Raw genomic sequence first — 26691 nt, forward strand, 5'->3', positions numbered from 1 at the left:
TATGTATGTTTTAGGAATTTAGTACTAGTTTGATCTTTTTTTACATTATATTGCATCAAGCAGAACTTATGCTCTTAAATGTTCAGTGTTGAGATGGCTGATCATTACCATTAGGCTAATATCATTAAAGGAGCAAAAATTATTGAATAAATGATCATTTATGTGTAGAAATGAATCATCAGCCACAATTCATACAATTTCTCTTTCCTTTCACTCCTTTATGTACATATTTGCCCTAATTTTTTATCTATCTATCTATCTATCTATCTATCTATCTATCTATCTATCTATCTATCTATCTATCTATCTATCTGTCTGTCTGTCTGTCTGTCTGTCTGTCTGTCTGTCTGTCTGTCTGTATCTCTATCAATCTATCTATCTGCCTGCCTGCCTGCCTGTCTGTCTGTCTGTCTATCTTTAAATCTTTTTCTTTTGTGTAAATCTGGAGGTTTAGGAAATCTCCAGTGGAAATCTGAAAATCTGCCAAAAATGGGGGGGGAAATGCTTTATAGCATTTCCACTTTGCTATACCTTCCACCTTCAGTGTACTTCTTAACCTAGAAATTGTCTTTTATTTACGTTATAATCTTGTCTGCTTTCTGCAGAGATCATGTAGCCTGAAGAGACAAATGAAACCAGTCTGCAGTTAAAAGTCTAAAGACGTTTAACACTTTGCTTGATGAGTCTAATGCTCTCACATAGTGACTGTCAGGCTTTGTTGAATAGATACGTTCATACACACTGCAGACAGATGGCCGTTTTAAACATTTAAAATGATCCAGTGAGCTAATTAAATTAGCCAAGTGCAAATAAAAGCAAATACATGTATATTTATTTTAGGGTTGAGGAGCTTTCCAGAGTTGAGGAGCATTTCTTTTCTAGTCAGAGGTGATCATTTCTCAATCGAATGCAACATCAGGCTGAAGAGATTAAAGCAGGTGATGCTGATAATCTGAGCAATTACACATTTTCCATCATCCTTTGTAAAGTTTTTAACATATAAAGTAGAATTTATATAGCTTATTTGTCTCACATTAAATGAAATGCATTAGAAATCTATAAATCGTTGCTTTATTCAATCAGTTTGGAATTGGATTATAATCTTTAAATGCATTTTTTTTTGTCCTTTTTAACTTTATGATTATCACTACATTTTAGAACCTGGTAGAAATCTCCTTCAGGGGAATTTGTTTATTGTATAGAAAATCACAATATAAAGAACACGTATTTTCTCAAGCATCCATGCATTACTCTTTACACTCGATGTGACATTTTCAGAAATCCCTTTCTAGTTGTAACTTCACAGTCTTGATTTTAAGAGACTGTATTTGTCTCTCAGACAAAATAGAGGGAACAAAAGCTCCTGCTGTGATTTGCATTCCTCTAAATTCTGCTAAAAAGAGTGTACTACTTTTGATCAAAATGCATGTTGTGGAACGTCATAAACAAGAGAGTGCAGGTGCTGTTCCTGTCTCTCTCCGTTTCTACGTTGGAAGCTTTTCCGGATGAAGAGCGGCCATGCTGCGAGAGCCGGGCTGCAGTGCAGTAACTTTATTTGTGAATGCTAGTGGTCTGGAAGCAGCAGGCCAGTGCAGATGTAATTATGGGATGGATGGCAGGGAGCAGAAGTCACACAGAAGTCCACTGCTCAGCAGAAACATGCTGAGCACCTCACTTGTCTTTCTGTGATCTCTGACCTCGGTGTGTCCGCCCCCAACAGGAATTGAGTGTGTGTGTGTGTGTGTGAGGGAGAGAGTGAGACAGAAAGTGCTTTATAGTCATAGACTTTCTTAGGCAGGCTGTAAATTACCCTTTTCTCCTTTGTATTATATTCTACAGCTATATGCTGCTCTTTGTCAGGTTGTGTGATTTTTATTATTATTATTATTATTATTATTATTATTATTATTATTATTTTATATTGATATACACATTAAGTCCATGTTCAGACCTTCAGCTTGAGTGACCAGGTCATTAATAGACTCCAAGAGGGAAAGCTGTTCCATCATTTTCATGTCCTTGAGCATATTTAGTAATGACATGAATTTCGATCTCTTGATTTTTGTCCTCTTTTTACACTTAAAACATTTGAAAACTGCAAAAATATTTTAGAACTAGTGTCTTTTCTTTGCTGAATTCCAATTAGCTGTATGTGTATAAAGTACATTTTGCCGGTCATAAAGCTCCACTCTTCTGTCCACTGCTTAGACCGCATGTGTAATGGATATAAAGGCGTTTAACTGTAATGAATGTGTTTGAGGAGCATACAAAAATCATCACTTCTGTCATTGCACAGTGCCATGCATCAGTATTCACCCCTTCCAAGCAAAGCTGTATTTCACTAGCGTTCACATGACCCCTTAATCGCACACATATGAACTAATTATATGACTTCTGATAGCAACTGATTCAATCAAGTCAAGTCAAGAAGCTTTTATTGTCATTTTGTTATTTTTAATATATATAAATAATTATTATTAATATGATTATAATAAATATTATTAATAATATAAAGAATTATATTAATAATTCATATTATAAAATGTCAGTGTTTTTTGCAGCTCTTTTCTGGTTGATGGGGAAGCATCATTTGCAAGATTTGGGATTACAGCCATATTGTAGAGTTGGATGAATTGTTAGTGAACACATGATATTCTCTGGATAGTGGACTATATTGTTACCCAGAGTGCACCATAAATCCGGTGTACAACCAATGCACACTCTACTATCACACTACAGTGCTACAATACATTGCATTGTTCTTTTTTTCCCCTTACCAGCTCAAAATTTAATTCCCAGGATGCTGAGGCTTCATATATAAATAAAATCTAGACAAGATGTCTAACAGCCACTAAAGCCAACAAATCATAAATTTAATACAGAACATTGCTTTAATACTGCTCCGGCTTGTTGCTAGGTAATTTGCAACACTTGAAGTGTAATGGTGGGTCAGGATACTGTATTTCCGGACCACTCACTAGCCACTGATGTCTGCGGTCAGTCTGCTTTCCTGTATTACCTTATTTCAGGCTCTATAGAGAAAATAGTGTGATTAAGAGAGCTATTTCTGATATAGTAACAAATTGGTCACCGCTGTAATTTTTTATTTATTTTTTTTTTAAGTGAGTAAATGACGGTAATTTCTTAAAGTAAGTCTCATATGGCTCTTATTATATGTGTTCTCAGTGCTGTTCACTCGGGGTCTAAATTTATCCACAGCAGATTGGTGTAGGTGCAAGTTTTCATACCAGTCAAGCAGGAGCTACACCTCATTCCACCAGTTTAATCAGTTGATTTTGGCTTTCGAAACATTATGAGCTGCTTGTTGCTGTCGGAATAAAAACGTGCACTCACATCAGCCCTGGAGAACATGGATAAGATTGGACACGCTTGTTCCATGTTTACACTCGGTTATAATGTGCTCTAATTATCGGATTTTGTCGGTCGCTAAACAGTCCTGTAAACAACATGATGTAACTTAAGTGGAAGTGCTAGCTCAGTGGTTAAGATCAAATCAAATCCCAGGACCACTAAGCTGGGCTTTGAGCAGGTCTCTTAACCCTCAAGTGTGTAATAAAATCAGATAAAATGTCAGTCGCTCTTGAAAAAAGTGTTGTCAATATTTTTCTACTTTTTTGTACTTTGAATACAGTTTGTATATATATATATATATATATAATAAAAATTAAATAAATAAATATTTTATTTATATTGAATTTATATTTTCAAATAAATTTGTATATATAGATTATTTCATTTATATTTCATTTATATTTATTTTTCTTGTATTTTGAAGCAGTCTCTGGCAATTTCCTTTGGGATTAATAAAATTAATTCTTATCTTATATTATTTTATCTGATCTTATCTCATCTCATCTCATCTTATGTTAAATGCAGTAAATGTAAATATTAAATTGATTAATTCAATTTCAGTGCAATTTTAACAATGCACATTGTCTCTACGCAGCTTTACAGAACGTATAATAAAAATGATAAAGTTTAAAGTTACTATTTATCCCTAACATTAAGGCTAATATTGTATTTTTTTTTTATTTTGGAGGGTCCTCTGGGTAATCCAGTTTTCTTCCCCCACTGCAAAGACATGCTCTGTAAGCTGATTGTCATCTGTACATTGTCTGTAGTGTGTGAATGAGTGTGTGAGTGTATGTGATTGTGCCCTGAGATGGGTTGCCCACATGTTTCAGGTTCCCCCTGAGTCCCCTGGGATAGGCTCCAGTTTCCTCATGACCCTGTGCAGGATAAATAATACCGAAAATGGATGGAAGGATTACATTAATCTTATGATTCATTTCTCTGTATTACTGTATATTAAGATCTACATTGTGATGGTTGTGAAGTCAAATGTGTTTGTTTTCAATGCTATTTTGGTCTCGCTTCCTTCCCCTGTGTTGCCGTTAGTATATCTCTTTGCGAAGTTCAGTTTTACGTTTCTTGTTCCACACGTCTTGTTGTATTTGATGCCGCTCTTGTTTCTTGTTCCGTGAGTATGGATTTTTCTCGTTTAAACCTATTTTGACCTTTCATAATAATTCTCAGATTCTTAAATGCTGAGCATATCCGCTTGTGTACATGCATGCTGTATAGAACCGTAAAAATGCCTAGGTGCATGGTGCATTGATCCGATACGAAGAATTTAACAGACTTTACCTAAACTGCAGTTTTTCCTAAGCTTTAAAAATGTTGGATGAATTATTGCCAGCATTTAGGCTTATCAACACTAGTTGGTATATTTAGCAGTACTAGCAGACAGGTGTGTGTGTGTGTGTGTGATTTTGCAGTGAGCCTATATGCAGTGCTAATGAGAATGAGTTGTTTATGTGAAGTGTTTGAAAGTGTAAATGACACTGTGAAAGCAGGTGTGAAATCACACACCGCTGTTCTTCATGTCACAGCGAGGTGTGTGTGTGTGTGAGCCTGCATCAGCCCCGTGACTGGTGCATGTCATGCGTATGTCTAGTCCAGACCACTTTCCTTATTTACTCAGATACACACACAAGTTTTGCTTTTCTCTGTGCTGAAGCTGAATAAACAGTACACTGTTTGTTTTTTTCTCAAACACACTGACCGCTACACTAATGATCATCTCTAGCCTGCGTGTTACCAAATGATCCATACTGAGGGTCTTTAATGTATATAAAATATGCATCATGTGGCTATTATAATGTATTACAAACATTTTATATTTACTTTAACATGAGAAAGATTAAGTCATTAAATTCATATACAACCATACTAGAAAGATCAGAAATGCTAGAATATAAAATAAAATAAAGGAAATAGTGTAAAAAATAGTTACAGTAGAATAATAAATAAAACAAAAATAGAATTATCTGTAAAAGCAAAAAAATATAGAAAATGTAAATATTTGTATATATAATAAATTCTGCAATTACTTTTATATAAAAAAATATATGATTAGTGCAATAAATGTGTTTATTTAAATCTGTAGAAAAGTCCAAGTTCAAGTACCTATTAAAACTTTTTTATTAATTGTTATTTATTTTAATTTTTTTTATTAACAAAAAATTCACCTAAATCATAAGAATACCTTTTTTTGAGCAGCCTTAATAATTTCATGTTACTGAAAAACAGGAAAAGGACAAAACCATATCAGCGATTACACATTTATATTACTGTTGTTACTATAGAAACAATACCATATTAGAAAGAAAACATTAATATAATTCTTGCATGTAAACATTCTGACCAATCAGACATGAGCATTCTAAGCAAACTTTGATATGATGTAATATGTTTTTAATGTAAATAAATAGTAATAACAATAGTAATAAAATAGTAATAGTATTTAATAATAATAATAATAATAATAATAATAATAATAATAATAATGGCATTATAGAGGAAGTTTAAAAGCTTTTTCTGTTGCTGTGGAGTTATATAAATAAAATGTTGAGTGCTCTGTGAGTAGGCATCATCATGATTATGATACTCTGCTCTACTGTTATTAATGTGTGTGTGTGTTTTGTTCTGTTTAGAGACGGTACATCGGCACATGCAGCACTACGAGGTGGAATACTTGCAGTTTGCCTTCCGCTGGATGAATAACCTGCTGATGAGAGAGCTTCCTCTGCGCTGCACCATCCGACTGTGGGACACCTACCAGGTAACACATTACTATTGGTTGATGGAGCATGTAATTGTTAGTCTGTTGGTAATAATGGTGATGGCATTTGGTTTCGTGTAGCATCACTGATGGTTTAGGTGAATCCGGATTACAATGGTCGTTATTACACATGACCTGCATTCATATGTGCAATTAGGATACAGCTGCTCATGATGACCAAAAAATATTGTGTCTGCTTATTATTATTATTATTATTATTATTATTATTATTATTATTATTATTATTATTTATTTATTTATTTTAATTTTGCTGGGTTTTTTTTTATTTTTTTTAAATCTATTATTATTATTATTATTTATTTTATTATTTATTTATTTTTATTTTGCTGTTTTTATTTTTTTTAATCTATTATTATTATTATTATTATTATTATTATTATTTTAACGCATGTTAAAAGAAAACAGAGAAAGGGTGTTGAGGTGATTTGACTGTGATTTGAGCATTTGTGTTTCATCCTGCTTCAACCACGGAAAGTGAGAACTCAATCTCAAGGCAGTATCATCATTTTTATTGCTAAACTTTACTGCATTTTACACTCCCCCTCCAGTACAGACAGGCCAAATCCCAAATCACTCCAGCAATAACAGTAGTGCTATACACTGTATACTGTAGTGCACTACATGCCCAATAGAAAGCAGTAGAAATTCAGTAAAAGAGTGTGACATCACACCGCCGTTTTGATTACCGCCTGCGTCTGTGTTATTGTGTCTTTGTTTTTTCTTTGTCATGTTTGTGCACATATTTCTCGGAGCCGGCGCGCTTCTGTGTTCCGAAATGCCATGAGGTGTTCTTCATGAATACGGAGTGTGGTTGTGTGTACGAGATAAATATAATGTTATATGTTTTCTACCAGTTTATTTAGACACGTCAGGAGACTTTGTATATAAAGACAAAGCCTGTCAGATTTTTCTTAAAGCACTGTTCATTCTCTTCTACAGTAAGAGTAATTTTAGTTATAGTCATGTCATGCAGCGAAGGCAGAAATTTGTTCCCAAATATGCAGAGCAAAATCCTGTGCCTGAAATACTCCCTTTTTTTTATTTAGGATGTACAGTTTGTTCCTTTATCGAATAAATAATGAAATACTGCATGGGGTAAATGAGACATTATTTTGGTAAGAGAAAAATAGTACAGTATGTAATCTTGTACTTTTGAATGTGGATTTTCTTTCGTCTTTTGTGAGTAAGTAAGACGTACTGGATGGGTTTAGTGGAGATCTGGAGGTTCACCTTCTCCAGGGGAATCTGTGATGACAAAGTAAAGAGAGACACGTAAGGGCATGGTACAGTTTTTACAGTGGCGCACAGATGTTCTCTATCTTCCCTTCCGGCACGCTCTTTATATTCCTCCTGACGATCTGTGCACATTCGAGTCTCCTTGGCTTTTGTTGTAGTTGCAGTCGCTATCTGTACTCTACTCGTACCGTAGCTGTCCTTGGGGCTGATGTTAGGCAGTCGGCTATTTGGGGAAATAATTACCATATCAGGCAAAAGCCTCTACAAGTGTAGTACATTTTTAATATTTGAAAGCTGTTTTAGACTGCTCTTGTGTTTTTATTATTGTACAGAATAAATCATTTTAAAGATCTAGCTTGAGATCAGAGAGGTTAATGGACTAAGAATCGGAATACCTGATGCTCTGTAGTAATCCAATATGCAGGATTTCTACTTCTTTGAAATAAACAACCTTTAATAATAGGGCTCCTGAGTGACTTGACAGAAAAGCATTCGACCTATTGCTCTGAGATCACGAGCTTGAATACAAGTGGGTAAAATTGGCCATTCTCTGGGTGGATGTGATGACATATTCTCTCTCCTCTGTCACTCACATTGACGCTAGGCAGTTAGAGCTCATGCATGCAGAAGGAGGTGGATAGCCCTTTCCTCTGGGATAGCACCACCCCGGGATGCCGTATGAGCAGCGCTTTAAAAAGTTTCATTCACATATCCTGGAGTAGTCTTGTGTTGGCCTTCACCTTCCTCGATTGGCAGCCGAGACTAAATTAGACAGAGAGTCTGAGGAGAAAAAAAATGTAATGAACAGGTTTAAGAATTCTAAATAATCTATTCGTTACAGTTTTCAAGCACATTCCACTTTTTATCAGCACAGAAATGACACCAGAGGCTTTAGTGTGTGTAAAGCAACAGATCAATCTCTCTTTGTCTGTGTGAGCAATAGAGCAATAGAGGAGAAGGCTCTGAAGGACCAGCTCTATTACTTTATTATTGCCGTTCTTAAATGAGTTACTCCACGAATAGGCTGTGTGTGTGGTTTATCTTCTTCTATTAATCTCTGCTTTTAATTGATGTAATTTGTGTATGTTGACTCGCTGGCCTCTCAGCCACACCACACACCCTTCTACTGATTGCCTTGAAGTGTGACCTTTGAGTTTTCGAGCTAACTCGCAGATGAGGACATTTCTATTATGTTTATTATCTGGGAAATGGAGCAGTTATGTGTATTAGCGACTGCAGATGCAGCGAACGGATTTATACACTCCTAATAAAACACGCTTATATTAAAGGACAGTCTTTAGCATCGCCATCAGGCCGCTATTTCAGATGCACTCAACATGCAGCCAGTGTCTGAGCAGCCCGTAATGTACCACTGCCGTCATCTTTTAGTGTGGTCCATCTGCAGCTCTAGTCTGGCAGCGACAGAAAATCTGTAGGTTGTAGATGTTTGAGATTCTGTGCAGGTTAACGCTCCTGAGAAACTCTGTTCATGCAGTCACATCTGTAAATGACAACAGATTAGTTATGATATAATGAATGAGTTATATTTTGGTTTGTTAAAAAACAAACATCAGAATGCACAAAGAATCCATCAGGATATATCTGACCTTATCATGAATTAAACTTAAGAGCATAGTATTGAAATAAAGTTAAATATGAATGTATTTATATTTTAGACTGTGAACATTCCTGACTGAATAATCCTGCTGTTCTTTTCAAATCTACTCTCTGACTACCTCATCTGTAGTGTATGGTTAGTTATGATAGCCTGCTTTGTATGAAGCTGCAATAAAACTATGGGTTGAAATATAGCATGTGTGCTTGGATTATGGGTCTAAGATGCATAATGTAGCATAAATACTGTATTTTATAGTGTTTCTCGCCAGAAATAAACACACTTGTGCTCACACATCTGGTGTAATTGGTCAGAGTAATTAACAGTGCAGTAGAAAAGCCCAGACACCTTACCCCAACAGGAAGTACTGAAATGTATTATGCATCACAATGGCTTCTCCTGGGGAGAATGGGAAAAGCTGGTAGGTTTGAGATATCCACTGCAAAACTGTGTGTATGATTAGTAGATGTGGGAGCTTAGTGGTTAAGGTGTTGGACTACTGATCGGAAGGTTGTGAGTTTGAATCCCAAGTCCACTAAGCTGCCACCACTGGGCCCTTGAGCAAGGCTCTTAACCCTTAATTGCTCAGATGTATAAAAATGAGATATAATGAAAGTTGCTCAGAATAAGGGCGTCTGCTAAATGCTAGAAATGTAAATGAAATGATAATAGATGTACAGATGAGACATGTAGAGTAGTTATTAAGACATTAGTTAGTTATCATTAGACAGTCTTTCAGCCATGGGTTTCAGGTTAGCTAAATAACTTGCTAGGAATTTTGTAATGCATTTAACCTGAGACTTCCACCACATGGGAACAACGTCTGTTGAAATAAAGTATGATTATGAGCTCAAACGTGTTCACACGTGTTATGAATATGACCCCTTTATATAACATTTTATATATGTAATAATGCTTATACTATATATTAATCTTACTGATAGGTAGATCCTGATGGTGTATAAAGACAAGATTTCTCAAATCCAGGAATAGATGGAAAGTAATCTTGCTGTAGAGTAAGACTCGCCCCTGTGGGCAGGACATACACTCTCAAGAGGCATTTAATTGGGCAAATATGAGACTAGTACAGGATGAGTCATCAAAAAAAAAAAGGTAGAGAAATTAGAAGTGACAAGATATAAAATTGATGATGATTAAGGAACAAGTACAAAAAAAAAACCAAAATTTTATGGACGCTTGAACTTAACCATAGCTTCAGACACCCTGATTTAAACTGCATTCAGAAACTGCCTAGAGCTCACTGGAAATGTTTACCCAGCAAGGCATGAGGTCCCTTTCCAAAACTTTTAAACTGACTGTCACTCAGTGATGGAACAAACTTAATCTGGACAGCAGACATTATCTTCAAAAACAGCTGAAGACCCACCTATTTCCTGAACCCTCAACTTATCACCTCAGAAAATAAATAAATAAATAAAAATACACTTACACCACTACCCTGTGCACTTCTCTGGCACTCAATAAAAAGGTCTTGTATGGTAGCACTACTTATATTGTACGGCAACACAGCTTAAAGGAACTCTTTGCTTGTATTTCCTTATATGTAAACCACTTTTAATAAAAGCGTGTGCTAAATGAATGAATGTAAATGTGCTCTGGTGCTATATTTATTTATGGCACTGAAAAAGAACTTAAATAATGATGGCCAAACATACAGAAACAAGTGTTGTCTATTTTCCAACCTGAGAGCTGGAGTTATAATCTACGTGCTGGAAACCCATCTCTAGGCTCGATTATCTTACACACTGGTAGGCCCAGATGGTACTAATAAGACACACAGACATGCTTTAGTGAATGTAATTACCTCATTATACACATTAATTGTTAATTGGTGTGTTATTTGGTACTTATACAACAGCGCTGCTGAATTCTCAGTTCTTGGTCAGAAGGATTTATTCTCTCTCTCTCTCTCTCTCTAAATATATATATATATATATATATATATATATATATATATATACATATATATATATATATATATATATATATATATATATATATATATACATATAATCATAAAGATATCACATTTCTTTGGTAGAATTGAAAATAACTGTTGTAGTGAATCTTTCTGTATGGAGATGTTTAATGGAAGGAATCTCGGCTTGCTATCAGTGTGTTTTCACCACAGGAGGTTCTTCTGGACAGAGGACTGGCATTTATGTCTCTCAGTAGTAAAAAAGTAAATTTTTATTAACTTAAAGGGAAGGGCTTGTGAGGGAGCGACTGTTTATAGCTGTGATAACAGGAACTAATTTGTCTGAGTAACTAAAAAGCATGTCTCATGTTTTAATAAGCTAAAAATTATAATTATTGGGAATAATAATTTCTTGCTTTAATTATTTTAATAATTTGTGGAATCAAATCCATCTAGATGTGCTGTTATAAACTAATATAATAAAATAATTCACTTTGGGGTGGCCAGGCCTCATATCAGCACCCCAGCATGGATTAGTTTATGTAACAGCATACCCTGTTGTGTTTTATTCCTTGTGTGTGTACCATTAACCAGGTCTAAACTTAAGCCACCAACTGTTTTGGGGGTCAGATTCTATTTCATCCACAGCAGGCCAGGCTTCTCACAGTGTAGGTGTCAACACAGCTCTGGATGTTAACACTAGAAACGTTACTGGCATAAATGAATTACTACAACTGAGAGAAGAGAAACATCTCACACACACACACACACACACACTAGACCTATGGGCGTACAAAAAACTCTCTTGCTAGGCCAAGCAGAAGTCAATAATGGAAGGATATTACTTAATGCGTGTTATTGATTCCCTGATTTTCCCAAGTAGGGGGAAAGAAGCAAGAAAGTGCAAAGAAATGATGGATTATACACATAAACCTGATTTAGATGCTTAATCTTCTCTTTTCAGATGACTCACTTGAATTATGCAAGGTCTAGATTGTACAGCTGGATATAATTGTGTACAATTCTCAGCTCCTTGAATTGTGTTTCTCATATCGATTAGGAGAAAAAGGTCTGACCATACAGAAGGACAAGGAAAGATATGCTGGTCATTGTGTCAGCACTTTACCAACAAAATGGGTTCTGACAAATACTCTTTGCTTTTCTGGCTGAATTGTGATAAACAGCACTGAGAGTGAAGAGGGTGAAGGCTAAAGTGAAGCTCTTCCTCAGGGTCAACTCAGCTACTGTCACAGGGCAGTGTTTCACACTTTGTAGGAAAGTGCTATCTGCCCTCTTGTACATACATTCAATTCAGTTTTATTTTATTTGTATAGCACTTTCTACGAAAGCAAAAGCAGCTGTAATTCAAATTTATCCTTATTGATCAAGCCAGAGGAGACTGTGGCAGTGAAAAACTCCCTGAGGCAACAAGAGGAAGAAACCTTGAGAGGAACCAGACCTCATTTGAGTGCCACAGATAGTGTGATTCAGAATCTTTCCACTTCTCTCACTCTATACTATAAAGTCAGGCAGTGCCAAGTCTGCTGAAAGGAAACTATTGAGCATCATTAGAGTCTTGTTTTTTTCTCTCTTCAGTGATGGAGAGTGAGATGATCTCTTTTTAACAACTGATGCCTTTGGGCGATCCAAGAATGAACATCCATAGCTATCTTTAGGGTGTCTGTATGATATCATCCACAGTAAACCCATGGTGATCTGTCCATGTGGGCACCATCTTCAGCAGCAGCGAGTTATTTTCAGGTGAGCGAAGAGAGTATTAACACGTGTACATGAGCTTAGAGACACGCACGATTGCCCAGTGATGCTCTGACTGTCGGGGAGAGTCCATAAGCCGTCCCTCCCACCTGGAGAGCACAGCCAATTTTGTGCTCTTGGACTCCTGGCTGTGAATGACTGTCACACTTTTGGGATGTGAAATCGAAATCCCTTGCCAATATGGTGAACAGTGGGTCTATTCTTTTCTGATTGAAGTCTATTTTCAGGGAATCAACTAAGACGTTACAAATATGTGGAAAAGAAGTCCTTGGGGTGAGGGATGTGAACATTTGCACATTGTTGATTTTGTGCATTTGATCATTTCATGTAATTGTGCAGTATTTAAATTACATCAGCCTTTCCTGGCTGATGAAAGTTCTGTACTGTTTGTTCTTTTCTACTGAAGCCCATGGCCAAGTTGTTCAGAAAATTATAGCCAACTGTTAATGCCGTCCAAATGGAGTTAATATCCAGGTGGTTATATCCAGAGGTTTCACTGTGGCAACTGGAATATTCATCTCTCTTCCCAATTCTCTATCAAATTCTTAAGCTTTATTTAGCAATACTTTGCACACAATATTTAACCTTTGACCATTTCTGTAATTCTTGTCCAGTGGGGCAAACACTGTAGAAGCTTAAAGTCAATATCCTCCATATTCATGAATCTCACTTTAATTAATTTAAAGAATACAGATCGCTAGCTGCACTGAAAGTAAACATTTATGTCTTCTCTTAATGTATGCCTCATTATTGACCTCGGTGTTCGATAAATTCTGCAGGTGATTCTGCAGGTTTTCTTTTCACTCTGAATTTAACATATTCTTTAAATGGATTTTGAGGTGGCTGACAGAATTCAGGGAGAGTAAAGAGCTGCTTATCCTAACACTTTCCCACTGCTTTTTTGCTAAGCAGAATGAATTGCCTTTTAGATTTTCCGAGCCCGTTGTGAATTCTTCAACAGAGACCAGGAATAGAATGTAATTCGCCCATGCATATTTCATGCATATCCAAATACGCGTTTGATGACTGCTGTCTGCCTCGTCCTCCTTCTCCGACTTCCACAATCTGTGTCACACTCCCCTAACTTAAAGATCTTGATGGGGGTGAATTAGGCGACTTTCCATGCTAAATATTTGATGTCCTTCTGAAAACACGGACGCTTAGCCCTCCGTCTCTCCAAGCGAGTTTGTTTTTCAGGCAGCCAGAATACATTTTGCGTGTCTACATCTGTGCTGCTTATTGATGTCATGCTGTTGTACTGTGTGTTTCTTCACATTCTCTGTGTTCTTCTCACAAGCCTGTTTTTCTCCTCTCCAAGGCCCTATTAGTAAAACTCCATGCTGTAACTCTGCCATGCTTGTGACAGGGAATGCTGCTTCCAAGCTTCCGGATACTTGCAAAATCCAGTTGACTTTGTGAGATAGGAGTTTCAGTCTCTCGTACCTCGTTGAGAGCCATGTGCGCTCTTATACAACTGTTCGATGCATTGGCAACTTTCCAAGGCTGTACAAGTAGAGCAATATGTTCAAGCAATATGTTTTATTTTAGATCATGTTTTACACATCAAATCTATATCTGCAAAGGAAGTGCATCTTTATTAAATCTAGGGTAGTTACGATGTCACAGGATATCAAGAGATGGTTACTTTACTGTTGGCTTACAAAATGAATCCCCCCCCCCCAGAGCACCGTCTTTCCTCACAACTTTTCTATATGTCATCTAATAATGGAGTGTATGTGATAAATACCGACAGTCGGAGAGATTTTATGGAAATGTCTTTCCTAAAAATATCTTTTGGTAAGGATTCTGTTGTACCCTGTGGGAGAAGATTGTGTGCGCTTTTTCTAAAACATAAAGACATTCCAGGAATGGCTTACATTTTTCTAGAATCCAGGAAAGTTTTACAGGTTATTGAGTAGCACAGGTCACAGCCTATTTCCTTTTAATGGTCTTGTAACCTACTAATAATCAAGAGGAGTTTGTGGGGCTAGAAAACCTCTTGGGGTTCCCCAGACTTTGCTAATTTTGACATATAAACTTTCTAGCCTGCTTTGACTTTGCATCTAGGTCTCTGTCTATCCATTGGGGTGTGACTAATCCAAAATAAACTCCAACATTTTCTAATATGAACGTTCCCACCTACTCAGTGAATTGTTGTGGACTACAGCAGCCACCTGTAGGACTCCTGTCCTTGGTGTTCTCCCATCACAGCTTCGTTCTTGTTTTGGTTCTGGTTGCTCAATGCGCATACCATTTTAATATTCAATGCGTTTCCCACCTAAACCCCACATCTGGTTTGGACCTTGTTTCAATCCCTTAGGGCTCCTGAACATCATGGTGATTGTGTCTGACTGCTGATTGGTCAAGGCCACCTAATTACTCCATATTACGCATGTAAGATCCTCCAAAATGGAAGTGCTGCCCAATTATGCTCATTATGCTACACTTCTCCCGAGCCTTCTTCATCAGAGTGGTTAATTACCAACTTAATTGAACCAATTAAAACACTTTCCCAGGCTATTTAGCCTGCAGATATTAAAATGGTGCTCCTGGTCTCCTGCCCAGTACTGGCTACAGATTCATACTTTCCTCCCAGGCATTGTTTTGACATTGTGAGTGTAAGTGAGGCATCCTGTGCTTTGTCAAGACAGATTATTTCAGAATTTGACTGACGGTAGCACAGCGAGGATGAATAAACTCTCTAGCTCCTGGCTCTGGCTTGTGTTTTACACAGTGTGCTGCAGTGATTAGAGATTAAGTGGTTAGGCAGAATAATAGCTGAAACACACTTATTTACCTGTTAAAAATGGCCAGTCTCATTTGCATTGCACCTGTATTAACCCTGTATTCAATTACGCAGCTCTGGGATCCAGCTCTGAAGCCGCATTGAGATGTAAGAAGGACATCATCAGCCGTCAACAATGCACTGATTCTCCATCAATCCGGCTTTATTCACTTTTATAGATAATAGACACTGTTACAAAGCAGCTTTACAGAAACACCCTCGGATCCCTAATGAGCAAGGCAGAAGCGACTGTGGCGGGGAAAAACTCCCTCAGACAACATGAGGGAGAAACCTAAAGAGAAACCAAACTCAAAAGAGAATTGGAGACAGCAGATTTTTATTAATTATTATCATAGACAGAAATATAGAAAAAAAAGACAAATGAGGCACAGGCAGCTAAGTGGTTTCCAAAACTAATAGATCAGTTACTTTGCTACAGGTGTTTATTTATGAAGCATAAATTCAATACCTCAGTGCAATGCCCAGTAACTGTGTTGTGCCAATATGGGAGAAAAAAAGTGAATTAGATTTATTTTATTTTATTTATTTTATATATTTTTGTTTTTGTTTATTTTATTTTATTTTTTTGCTGTAATTTTTTAGTGGAGTGATCCATGTTTTCTTTTTTATCTTTTTTTTTTTTAAGTAAAGACATAATTAAAGAAAGAAGTGATTATCGATATTGGCTGATTCCTCAAGGATTCAGTATTGGTGTCAGAAAAAGGAAAAGTGTTGGTGTGCCATCTCAAGTTTTAAACAAGAAATATCTCTAGCCCCATACCAGCTAGTTTTGGAAGAGCACTCAGTGCTGTTCCTACAAGTGTCAGCAGCGTTGTTTGTGTACATTATGTTCCATGGCTGTATTGCAGAAGAGCAGTGGCGTTGTGGTGCTGCTAACATGTCCTCCTCACTAATGCCTCATTAGAGCTGCAGTATGTCTTAGTGTTCCTTAACCTGAAAACAGTAATAGTCCCTCTGTGCCTTGCCATGAGCGGTCTGTGCAGTACAGCCATCTGCTGTTTGCAGTGTCATTTGTGTGTGTGTGAGAGAGAGAGAGAGAGAGAGAGGAGGGTTAGAATTAAGGCCTCCCATCGCTCCCAATAATGCTTGGTGTCATTCACCGGAATTTTCCTCTGTATGAGTTTATCCTGAGTCACATAACACAGTAGGTAATATGATCATCCTGTGTACCTGTGGGTGAGGTTAATGAAACACACGTCTGTCCTGCCACGTGGATATGCTTTATTAATTCCCTCTGTCCCTCCTTAAACATGCCCATGTGCCTTCGGGTGTGTAGTACCTGCTTTCCTCTCATTTATTTTTTGTTTCCACAGATTATGTATTTTGTAAATGGAGTGTGTGTGTGTGTGTGTGTGTGTGTGTGTGTGTGCGCGCGTGCCATTACAATGATGTGCCACATTAATTCTCACTCATCGGGAGGTTTTTGGCACAGTGTTGCCAGCCAGCTAATCGGAGTGTGGATTTATTCGTTTGCCATCCCATTCACTCCGAACATAAGACTAGGACTCCGACTCGGGCTTTGCCTCTCTCTCTGCCTTTGCCTCTCTCTCTGCCTTTGCATCTGTCTCTGCCTTTGCATCTGTCTCTGTCTCTGCTTATGCCTCTGCCTCCGTTTCTGTCTCTGCGTCTGTCTCTGCATCTGCCTCGGCCTCTGCCTCTCTCTCTCTCTCTCTCTCTCTCTCTCTCTTTCTCTCTCTCTCTCTCTCTCTCTCTCTCACTCACTCACTCTGTGTGTATGTGTGTCTCTGTGTGTGGTTGTCAGAGGGTGTCTGTGTGTTTGTCTGTCTTTGCTTCACCTTGTGTGTGTGTGTTTGTCTATATGTTTTGGTGTCTGTGTCTGTATCACTTTGTATATGTAATTGTGTGTGTGTGTCTGCCTCCTTCCTTAATTTGCATTTGTTGAGTTAATGTAAGGAGTTTGGCAAGGTATTTTGGCATTTTCTGTAACTGTGTGTGTGTGTGTGTGTGTGTTGGTGAGTATCTCCCTGTCCTTCATGCACATCAATAGTGTGGCCTTCAATTATTGAGCAGCTATGTCTTGCTGTGTGGTGAGCAAGATTAGTGCAGCACTGGAAACACTTGCTATAGTCCAAGGAATAAAAATGTGTATGTGTGTGTGTGTGTGTGTGTGTGTGTGTGTACACCATCTGACCAATCAGATTCCAGGATTGATCTGCGCTTTAGTCTAAGTATTTGATTGTAGTAATATTCTTGTACAGTTGTACATATTGACTGCATTAACTAATCTAACAATTAGTCTCAGTTGTTCTTATATCATACCCCTGAAGGATGCTTACTGAACAGAAGAAAACCTTTATTGACTGATATTTTGTTATACCTGAGCCTGTACTGAAAAGCCAGTGATTTAACCCAATCACAACACAGCAGGTAACTGCACTCTTTGTTTCTATTTCTAAATAAAAGTAAGCATTTATAATAGCATATTTATTAGGTATTTAAAGGTGATTATTTAAGTTAAGGAGTTTTCCAGCAGCCTTAAGTGTAGCTTTCTGTGTTTATTATGCGTATAGATGTGTATGTGCATTTAACGCATTTTATAATCACAATAAAATCCCCAAAGCAGTTTCCTCTCTCAGTGAGACCACTTTAATCAGAGACTCATCCTCTCCTGTCGTCTTAATCCCCTATAGCCTTTCATACTCTAATGCATGTCTAAGCAATGTGTATACGAAAGCTGTAGCTAAAGCATTATGGCTTGCGGACTGTAAGAGAATGAGCGAGAAATGTGTCAGATTACCTTATAGTCTGATATCCTCACAACCTCGAGGGGGAGTTCTGTTTTATTTTATTTTTTTCTACACATAACTGTAGTGTGCATATTCCCTCTGATTCTCCCGCCTGAAAGCTGTCCAAATCACTTGCTGGTGCATTTAGAATTCTCTGTTAAATGAAAACGGCTTAGCGTCGGTGCTAGGAAATGCGCCGTCCCTGGCTCCTCGGGCTGGATATAGTGAGTGAGTAGTGAAAGTGCTGAACTCCGGGCCTTGGTGTCTGTTAGAATGAAAAGAGCCGGAAGCAGTCAGCAGAGTGCACAGCCACGCCATAAATTACCAGCTTCAGCCGGAACAGTCACTCGTGCTGTCGTCAATATGGCCATGTTCTCCCTGCTGTTCTGCTCTAAGCTGCTTAGTTAGCTCAACGAGCTATGGTAGGAGCTGTAATGAGCCTAAAGATGGACACGAGTGCGACAGGCTCATCTGCACTATGCTTCCCTGAGGAGATAAACTTCAGGTTCAGCCTACACTGGCAGCCCTTTCCATCAGCATTATGTTCATGTAGGCTTTCACTTTGAATACAAATGAAGATATGAAATGGATCCTTCACAAATTCCAGTATTTTATACACGCTTGCATTCATGGGGTAGACACACACATTCTTCCTAGGCTACTGAGTAGAAGTTGTCTTCTCTTTTTCCCCTCCTTCTGACAGTGAAAATCTCATCGTCAAGCACAGATCCCCCACTGGGAATCTGGACCAGTAACCTTTAACCCATTATCCTGTTCTGCTGAACTCTTTCAAATGACTGGCCTCTGTTTTCTGACATTGAAAAGCCAATACCCAGCGGCCAGGACGTGGGTCAGCGACACAGGCCTGGGAACATCAATATTTCATCCCTTGTTTCTCTGCAAAAACCTCAGGCGCTCTTCATAACGCTAGCCCCATGTTCCCCATCATGTTTCCTTCATGCTGTAGCAGACTGCAGGATTATTGAAAGAAAATCAACAAGATAGCCCGGGTTCCCTTGACCCTGTCTTGCCAAGTCAAGATACTGTCCTTGGTGTCTCGTCAGGTGTTTTCATACTCGGCCCTAATAATTGAGTTTGAAACCAGGGCTGATGCTGGGATTGTTTGGGGGAAAGGGATCACACAGGCTGCTTGTCATTCCACAGTGGTAGGCATAAGGTTTATCTTTTGGTACAAACACTGCTTTGATGCACGCCATGCCATTGTACAGGAATACCTTCAGAGTAGTGGGTCTCGAATAAGAAGACTTTTAGCCATTGATGTTCTCACTGCAAGCACTTGTACCTCCAATGTGAGCTAAGTACATTGTTCCAGTCTTATGAAAGTTTGGTTTCATATATCAGTAAGGTATTCCATCTCCATGCTGATCATAACAACCCATCATAAACCTTGAAACAGGAAGTTGTTACTCAGCATGCATTGCTGAGGATGGATGGCCTCTACTCAATGGTTTGGCTACAGACAACCCCAGACCACCTTTTCAATTGGACCAGCGATGGGATCTTTCACAGCTTTCACACTTTACCAAACATACCTTGTACTTCCTTGTATGCTTTTAGGTGGGAAACACAGGAATTATAAAATTGATGGAATGAATATAGGAGTTGTTGATTGTGGGTAGGATGTCCTCAGGATGCTGGATGGGAAATTATGGACTGCAAATGTTTTATTTCAATCTGTTGCAACACCAAGCTCTTGGAAAACAGCTTTTCTGCACACTTCCAGTATTAGCTGCTCTCTCTGCACCATATCTCCTATAAAGGGTTGAAAAGATTTCCGTGGTATGGAAGTGAATTGTATAGCCATCTCAGCTTCAAAGGATTTAGTTTGATCATGGGCACAAAGCAGAGAACTTCAACACACTTCAAACAGGTGAAATGAAGAGTAAGAAAGCGTACGACTTGGTTCCTGGCTTTTTGAGTCAAACCACAGATCTGTCCATCTCCATACTTTGCCGCTTGCCAAGTTCCAAGTTCCTTGAATCTCACATGGACTAAGTCGATGTCAAAGCTCTAGAACTTGATGCTAAAAATGCATTGGAGATGATTGCTTCAGGTAAGTGTACTATGAAGGGATCAGACTGAGGTGGACCAGCTAGAGTTAGACATTTCCCTTATTAATCAGCGCTACAACCATGCACACGCATCGTGAGTATAAAGATCGGTCTACACACACTGCAGTCAGCTAGTGCTAGCCAAGAGCTCAGACACTTTTCTGTGACAGCACGAGTCTCATATCTCCTAGGTAGAGGGAGTTAATAAAGCAATAAAGCACTGTAGCAGTATGTGTGTGTGTCACAGTTTGATACCCTCAGACAGCAGTCCTCTCAGCTGCTCTGATTAAGGCCGTGAGGTTACACCAATAGGCAATCATCACCCAGCACATAACTCAAAGAGAACTGCCCTCACTCACTATCTCTCTGTCTCTGTCCCTTTACCTCACTCCGACTCACTTTCTTTCATTTCTTGTTGCCTGTCTTTCAGAGCATGGGCTGATGGATAGCTAGGTAGGCAGGTAGGTAGAGTGATGGTTGTTTTTTTTTTTGTTTTTTTTTCCTTGTCAAGTCCTTTCAGCCTCCTCAGGCTTATAAAACTTTGTGTGTAGGTGAGACTTCCTGAATTGCTTTCTTTAGTGTGGTCACTTTTCTGTTATGAATAATGTTGATGTTGATGTTGATGATGGTGAGGGGAAGTAAAGAGTTTGGCTTGACTAATGATCTACAGTGCATGTTGTTCTATGTATTTGTCTGTGTATACCTTTTCCTTTCAATCTCCTTTTTTGCCTTTCTAATCATGGCATGTCCTGTACCAGTTGTGCTAGCCAGCCCATTGTCAGACCCTTCAATACCAGTTGGCGATTGAAGTGGAATAAAGAGACCTCTGATTGGCTGTTGGGACTAGTGAATGAAGAAAGGGAATAGTGAGCTAATTAAATGCTTTCGAATGTAGACAGAGTAGTCACATTTTCCATCTTTTGTACCTTCTGACAGCTTTGCATTCTCATTCACAAAAAGATCTTTAAATTTCTGTCATTTCTAACAGACTACTTTGTTTTATATGCTTTTTGGTTTGTTTTGTTTCCACACTGTAGATAATTAAATAAGCCAAAAAGCCCACAAAGAAAAGGAAAATATTCTTTTAAAAAAAAAAAATCAAATGAATAATGGAGAAGACAGATCTGGCGCTAATGAAATAGTTAGATAATTATATGAATATCTAGTTTTAAAGTATTTTTCTGTATCGCATCCTGCCTTAAACTCACAGCATGCTTGGTTCACGTCTGTTTGCTTAGAACTAGACTGAGACTGAAAATTTCAGAGCAGTTATTTTGATGATTGCTGTGTCTCTTCTGCCTTAAAGGAGAAAATGTACCAGTGTTCAATTCAAACTGACTAAACACTGTGTATGTGAAGCATCCTGAGATTCTGGTTAGACCGTTTATATTAGCTCAGAGAGGAATAAAATGTTTTTGTTACAAGTACACAGTGTATTATAGAATATATTACTACATATTATTATAGAATATATTACTACATATTATTATAGAATATATTACAGTTCACAATTTGTGACCAAGCTGTATTCATTTTTCCGCAGTATCAAATCTCTACTATTTATCTTTTGGTGATTACGAATATTCTCACTACTGCAACCACATGGTATGGACAGTTACCCCTGTCACACATAGATATGCAGTCTTCCTACTGTGTTTGAGTGCAGCATTTCACCAGACATGAGGGAACAGTTCTGAATATTTTCCTCACTTGCCCTTTACAGTTATCCAAAACAGAGATCCACTAGACCATAAGCCTGAAATACCTTATTGCAGTTCAGCGAGGTGTGTAAGCTAAACCTCAGTAGCTGGTAATGGTGCGTAGTTTCCTGATATTCTTTTCATGAAGTCTTCTAAAAATACATCCTGAAAGTAGACCCGTGTCTGAGAGTCATATTTTGGGAGCTCGGATTGTTCGTATGAAAGAATAGGGACTGTGGAGTGTGGGATGAATGGAAAGATACGTGAACGCTGTGTAGGTTGGCGTGCGTATGAACACGAGTGTGTCATCACACCGAGATATTTTTCCTGCTGTTTTCTATATTAGGTATTCGTGCTGTGAGTGATATGACAATAAAAGTCAATTCCTCTGCATGTGGCTCAGTGGAGAGAGAGAGTGTGTGTGTGTGTGTTCCCTTTCTCCTGGTTACTTGAGTGTATCAGCGGCTATCCTCCACTGTCCCCATTAATTAAACCTCCATAATCAGCACTGCTCCCCAGGGGATAAGCAGAAAAATAATTAAATTGACCAATTAGGATAGCCAGTGAAGCCCTCATTCTCTCATCCTGGGCTTCATTCTTAACTCATCTTCCCTTTAGTAGACTGATATTGTCTTACTTTATAGCTGATATTAATGATTTTACTTTTCTGAATGTCTAGAAACACATCTCAGTCGATTTTATTGAAGCGATCAGTCTAAACCTCAGTATATTTGTAATAAAGCATAATGGAATGCTTTTTCTGCCTTTCATGACCCTTGTTGACCCCCTGATTAGTTATTTTATACACAAAAGCCAAACCATTGTTGTTCTTTGTTTTATTAATAGATACATTTTATTACCTCTGCAAAATAATTCATTTTTTGATTTGATTTGATTGAGTTGATTTGTATAGCGCTTTTAACAATGGACATTTTCTCACAGCAGATTTATAGAAGTATAGAAACACAGAAAAAAATCATAAAGTTTCAAGTTAAGTTACTATTTGTCCCAAACATTTATCCCTAATGAGCAAGCCTGAGGCGACGGTGGCAAGGAAAATCTCCCTGAGATGATATGAGGAAGAAACCTTGCGAGGAACCAGGCTCAGAAGGAAACCTCATCCTCATGTGCATGAAAACTAACACAACACCGGGATACTGGTCAACTAGGGTTAGGCTTGACGTCAGATTTCTGTTCGTACTCCCACCTCCATTTTTGTACTCATTCCTGCTTTATTCCTTCTGCATTTATTGGTAAAGCAGTCCTTTACAGTGATGGTCATTTTCTAGTAGTGTACAAGTGTTTAGAATGTACTTCTGTCCTGACGGGAATGTATTGAGCATGTACATGGAGAGCACTCACTATTTTATAGATTTTTAACTCTCATGTGCATTTCATAGAATGGGAGTCCTGCCCAGTCACAGCATGCATAGCGTCTGCTCATAGCTGCTGGTCCAGTCATTTAGGAAAATGGTATTTTATCTTCCATCTGCTGTGTGGAATTTGCATAGGATTTCGACCATAGGCTCTTGTATGATGTATGTAAAAGCGCCAGAGCACAGTGCTGCAATGTTCCCTTGCTCCTCCACGTGATTAGACTTATGCAGGCGCTCTTGCAGCCTCAGCTTGTCTGTTGAGTGTCTAATTAAGCGGATTTCACGCTTGTGTGGTCACTTTGACAAGGAGGTGACAGGCTTCAGGCTAATAGCGGCAGACAGGACACGTGGCCCCAAAGTCTAAGGCAGCTTCGAAGGCCATAGTCAGGAATATTTCCATTGCTCTCATTTACCCTTGAAGGGGAGACCCATCTTGCTTGTTTATTGGCAGAAAGCAGGGCAGCCATTGATTTTCATTAAGTCCTGTCTGTGGCTGGCATAAAAGATGATTGTGGTCTCTGCTGTGTGAAACTCTCTCACAGCTGGCTGTAGGAGCCACGCTGCTCACGCCCTTTATAGAATCCGTGCTCTCTGGACAACAGTAGCTGCTCTGCTCTCCTCTCCTCTCCTCTCCTCTCCTCTCCTCTCGGCTGTCTGTTTGCACATGCTGACTCATGTTTGCCTGCATTTGCAAACTAAAACAACTCTGCCGTGCACTGCTTACAGAGCGCTCATATTCTCCTGGTGCTGGTTATCACCTGTCCTGCTTTGTGTGTCGTGTGTGCTGTTTGGGCTCTAGCTTTATGCAGGGATAATATGTACACATGCAGATGAGGGGTGTTATCTTTGTCGATGGGGTTATCACACTGCATTGGATCAGCCAGTTCATTAGTGACAGCCTTAAAAATGGATTTATTCAGTTTTACCTCATCTATTTACTGTAGGTATTTCACATTTCTTGATTTTCCAAGTTTCTAGAATTTTCTCCCCCTGTAGATTTTCAGAAAGGAGACGTAAACACAAACTACTTTTTTTTTTTTTTTTTTTACTTTATTTTCTTTGTGCATACAGTCTTCTTGTTCCCACTTAACATCTGATTTTCTGAAACTTTCCATAGAAACCCATAGCAACAGCATTTCATTAATCCATAATAAGTTCACTTCTAGAGCCCACTTTCAAGGAGTTTTCTTTAAAACGTACCGTGTATTTCAATATTTTCTAAAAAGCAGTGTTTCATAATGAACCTTGTAGAAGAATGTAATAGATGCTTTCGCTTTGTTCGAGTGAATAGGGGGACGTCCTGAAGCCTTCGCCGTTTATCTAACCTTGGCCCAGTTATTTCTCAGAGGGCTCGAGGATCGCTCATTAATCCACTCTCGTTCTGAGCTCATGTTCTGATGATTCTCCTGCTCTGTTTTGTGTGTTGCTGTCAGGCCGAGCCCGAGGGCTTCTCCCACTTCCACCTGTACGTGTGTGCTGCTTTCTTGGTGCACTGGAGGAAGGAGATTTTGGAAGAGAAGGACTTCCAGGTAAGTTTGGAAATATTCCTCCTATATTTGTGTGCGTGTGTGTGTTGTCTTTGCCATGCCTCTCACAACTCCCAGAGCTGCAGCAAGTGTCCTCGTTCAAGCCCCTCTATCCTCATTAACTCTGGGGGTCACTGGGTCGTTGCAGGTGCATTAGCGTGATGACTGTGGCAGCTGCTTTAAGGTGACATTGGGTGGTTGTCCCCTCACTCCATTTCTATATCTATCTCTCTCTCTCTCTCTCTCTCTCTACCCCCAAGATAAATGTTAAGTTAAGAGTTTATATGAGGAAGATTTGTGAGTTTCTGAAGTCCCTCTTGGATACTTATGCCCTCAGGCAGCGCCACATAGAACCCACTTACCGCCTATGACTTTATCTCTAGGTCAGTGTTTTCCAGCCCAGTCTTCAGGGACCCTCAGATGGTCTGCGTTTTGTCTCCTAGGTCCCACCTCACCTGAACCAGCAATTCAGTGCTGGGATCTGGGGGAGAAATAATGGAGTGTTTTTAGAGCTCTGGGGGACAGGCTGCTTTAAGTTGATCTCTAACTGTACCATATCTTATTAGTGCTCTTTTTTCAACTCAGTACACACCAATTAGTGCATTCCTCTCTTGCCAGCATTGTATGTCAAACAATTATACAATACTTTGTTCCCTTTTGCAGCGTCTTGCCTCACTAGTTCTTCATGCTCTCTTTCTTCCTCTCTGCGTGTCTCTTTTCTGTTTTTTCTTCTCTCCCTGGCGTCTTTGTAGATTCAGATTGTGTGCCTGAGTATGCATGTATTTGAGAAGTTGTGCGTATTTGCGTGTGGGTGTGTTGAATATGCAGCGTGTCAGGGGTGCATGGTGTTTGTGGTATGTTGCAGGGCAGGCGGTTGATTGATTGTGTTTACAGTGCCCACTGATTCAGTATGATCCTCTGCAGCACCACTGCAGCAGCTAGCCAGACTCCGCTTGGCATTCATAGAGCCACCCACAAACAAGGGGCACACACATCTGTCTCTGCCCTCTTTGGGTCTTCTACACCAACACAGAGTCTCTCTTTCACATTAGTCTCTGTTCAGCCAGCCTCTCATTCACTTACTGTAGGCTGTAGAAGAAGAGAGAAAAAGAGAAGCTTCGCTCAAACGTTTACAGTCCTGACTTATTACTAATTTATTCATCTGAAGTATATTGTTCAGTAACAACCAGGAAACTAATGAGAACTTTAAGCTTACATGAAGAAAAAGTGGAAATCCAGATATAATAACTGGTCTTAGGATGCCGGTAAGGAAGGTAAATTAAGATTAATAGCGAGCATTGGGTCACTTGCTGGTTTACATCTCCCAGGTGACTTTCTATACTGCAACAGCCATCAACTTCAGATGAGCTCATAGATACCTGTGATTGGCCAATGTTACTGTGATTGACAGGAGAGAAAGAGAGAGCGTTGGTCATCCCTTCTCCCAGAGAGCACGGCTAATGTTGTCCCCTTGGCTTCCAGACACGTATAACCGTGACAAACTCTCAATGTTAGGGCAAAGTCTTTTCAGTTGTTCACTTATTTTATTTTTTATATCATACCACTATCAGAGCTCTTACAATACTTGATACTGATCAAAAGTGCTTACATGAAAGCGCCGGATCAGATCAGAAAACAAAAACAATCTGATGTGATTTCCCATTTCAGGCTAATATCTATTAGCAGTTCTTGCATTAGATTTTGCAATTTCTCATGCTCATGCACTAGCATA

General features: G+C 38.8%; 1 protein-coding gene across 4 annotated transcripts in view; it reads left to right on the forward strand.

The window, feature by feature from the left end:
- Positions 1 to 26691, forward strand: part of tbc1d22a (TBC1 domain family, member 22a) — a 163497-nt gene that overhangs the window by 121466 nt on the left and 15340 nt on the right. For all 4 annotated transcript variants that reach the window (XM_058417224.1, XM_058417226.1, XM_058417225.1 and 1 more), the window contains 2 exons: positions 6018 to 6145; positions 24867 to 24962. In XM_058417224.1, coding sequence (XP_058273207.1) covers positions 6018 to 6145; positions 24867 to 24962 — 224 coding nt within the window. The remainder of the gene's footprint in view (positions 1 to 6017; positions 6146 to 24866; positions 24963 to 26691) is intronic.

This window comes from Hemibagrus wyckioides, linkage group LG19, assembly GCF_019097595.1.
Source record: "Hemibagrus wyckioides isolate EC202008001 linkage group LG19, SWU_Hwy_1.0, whole genome shotgun sequence".
NCBI lineage: Eukaryota > Metazoa > Chordata > Actinopteri > Siluriformes > Bagridae > Hemibagrus > Hemibagrus wyckioides.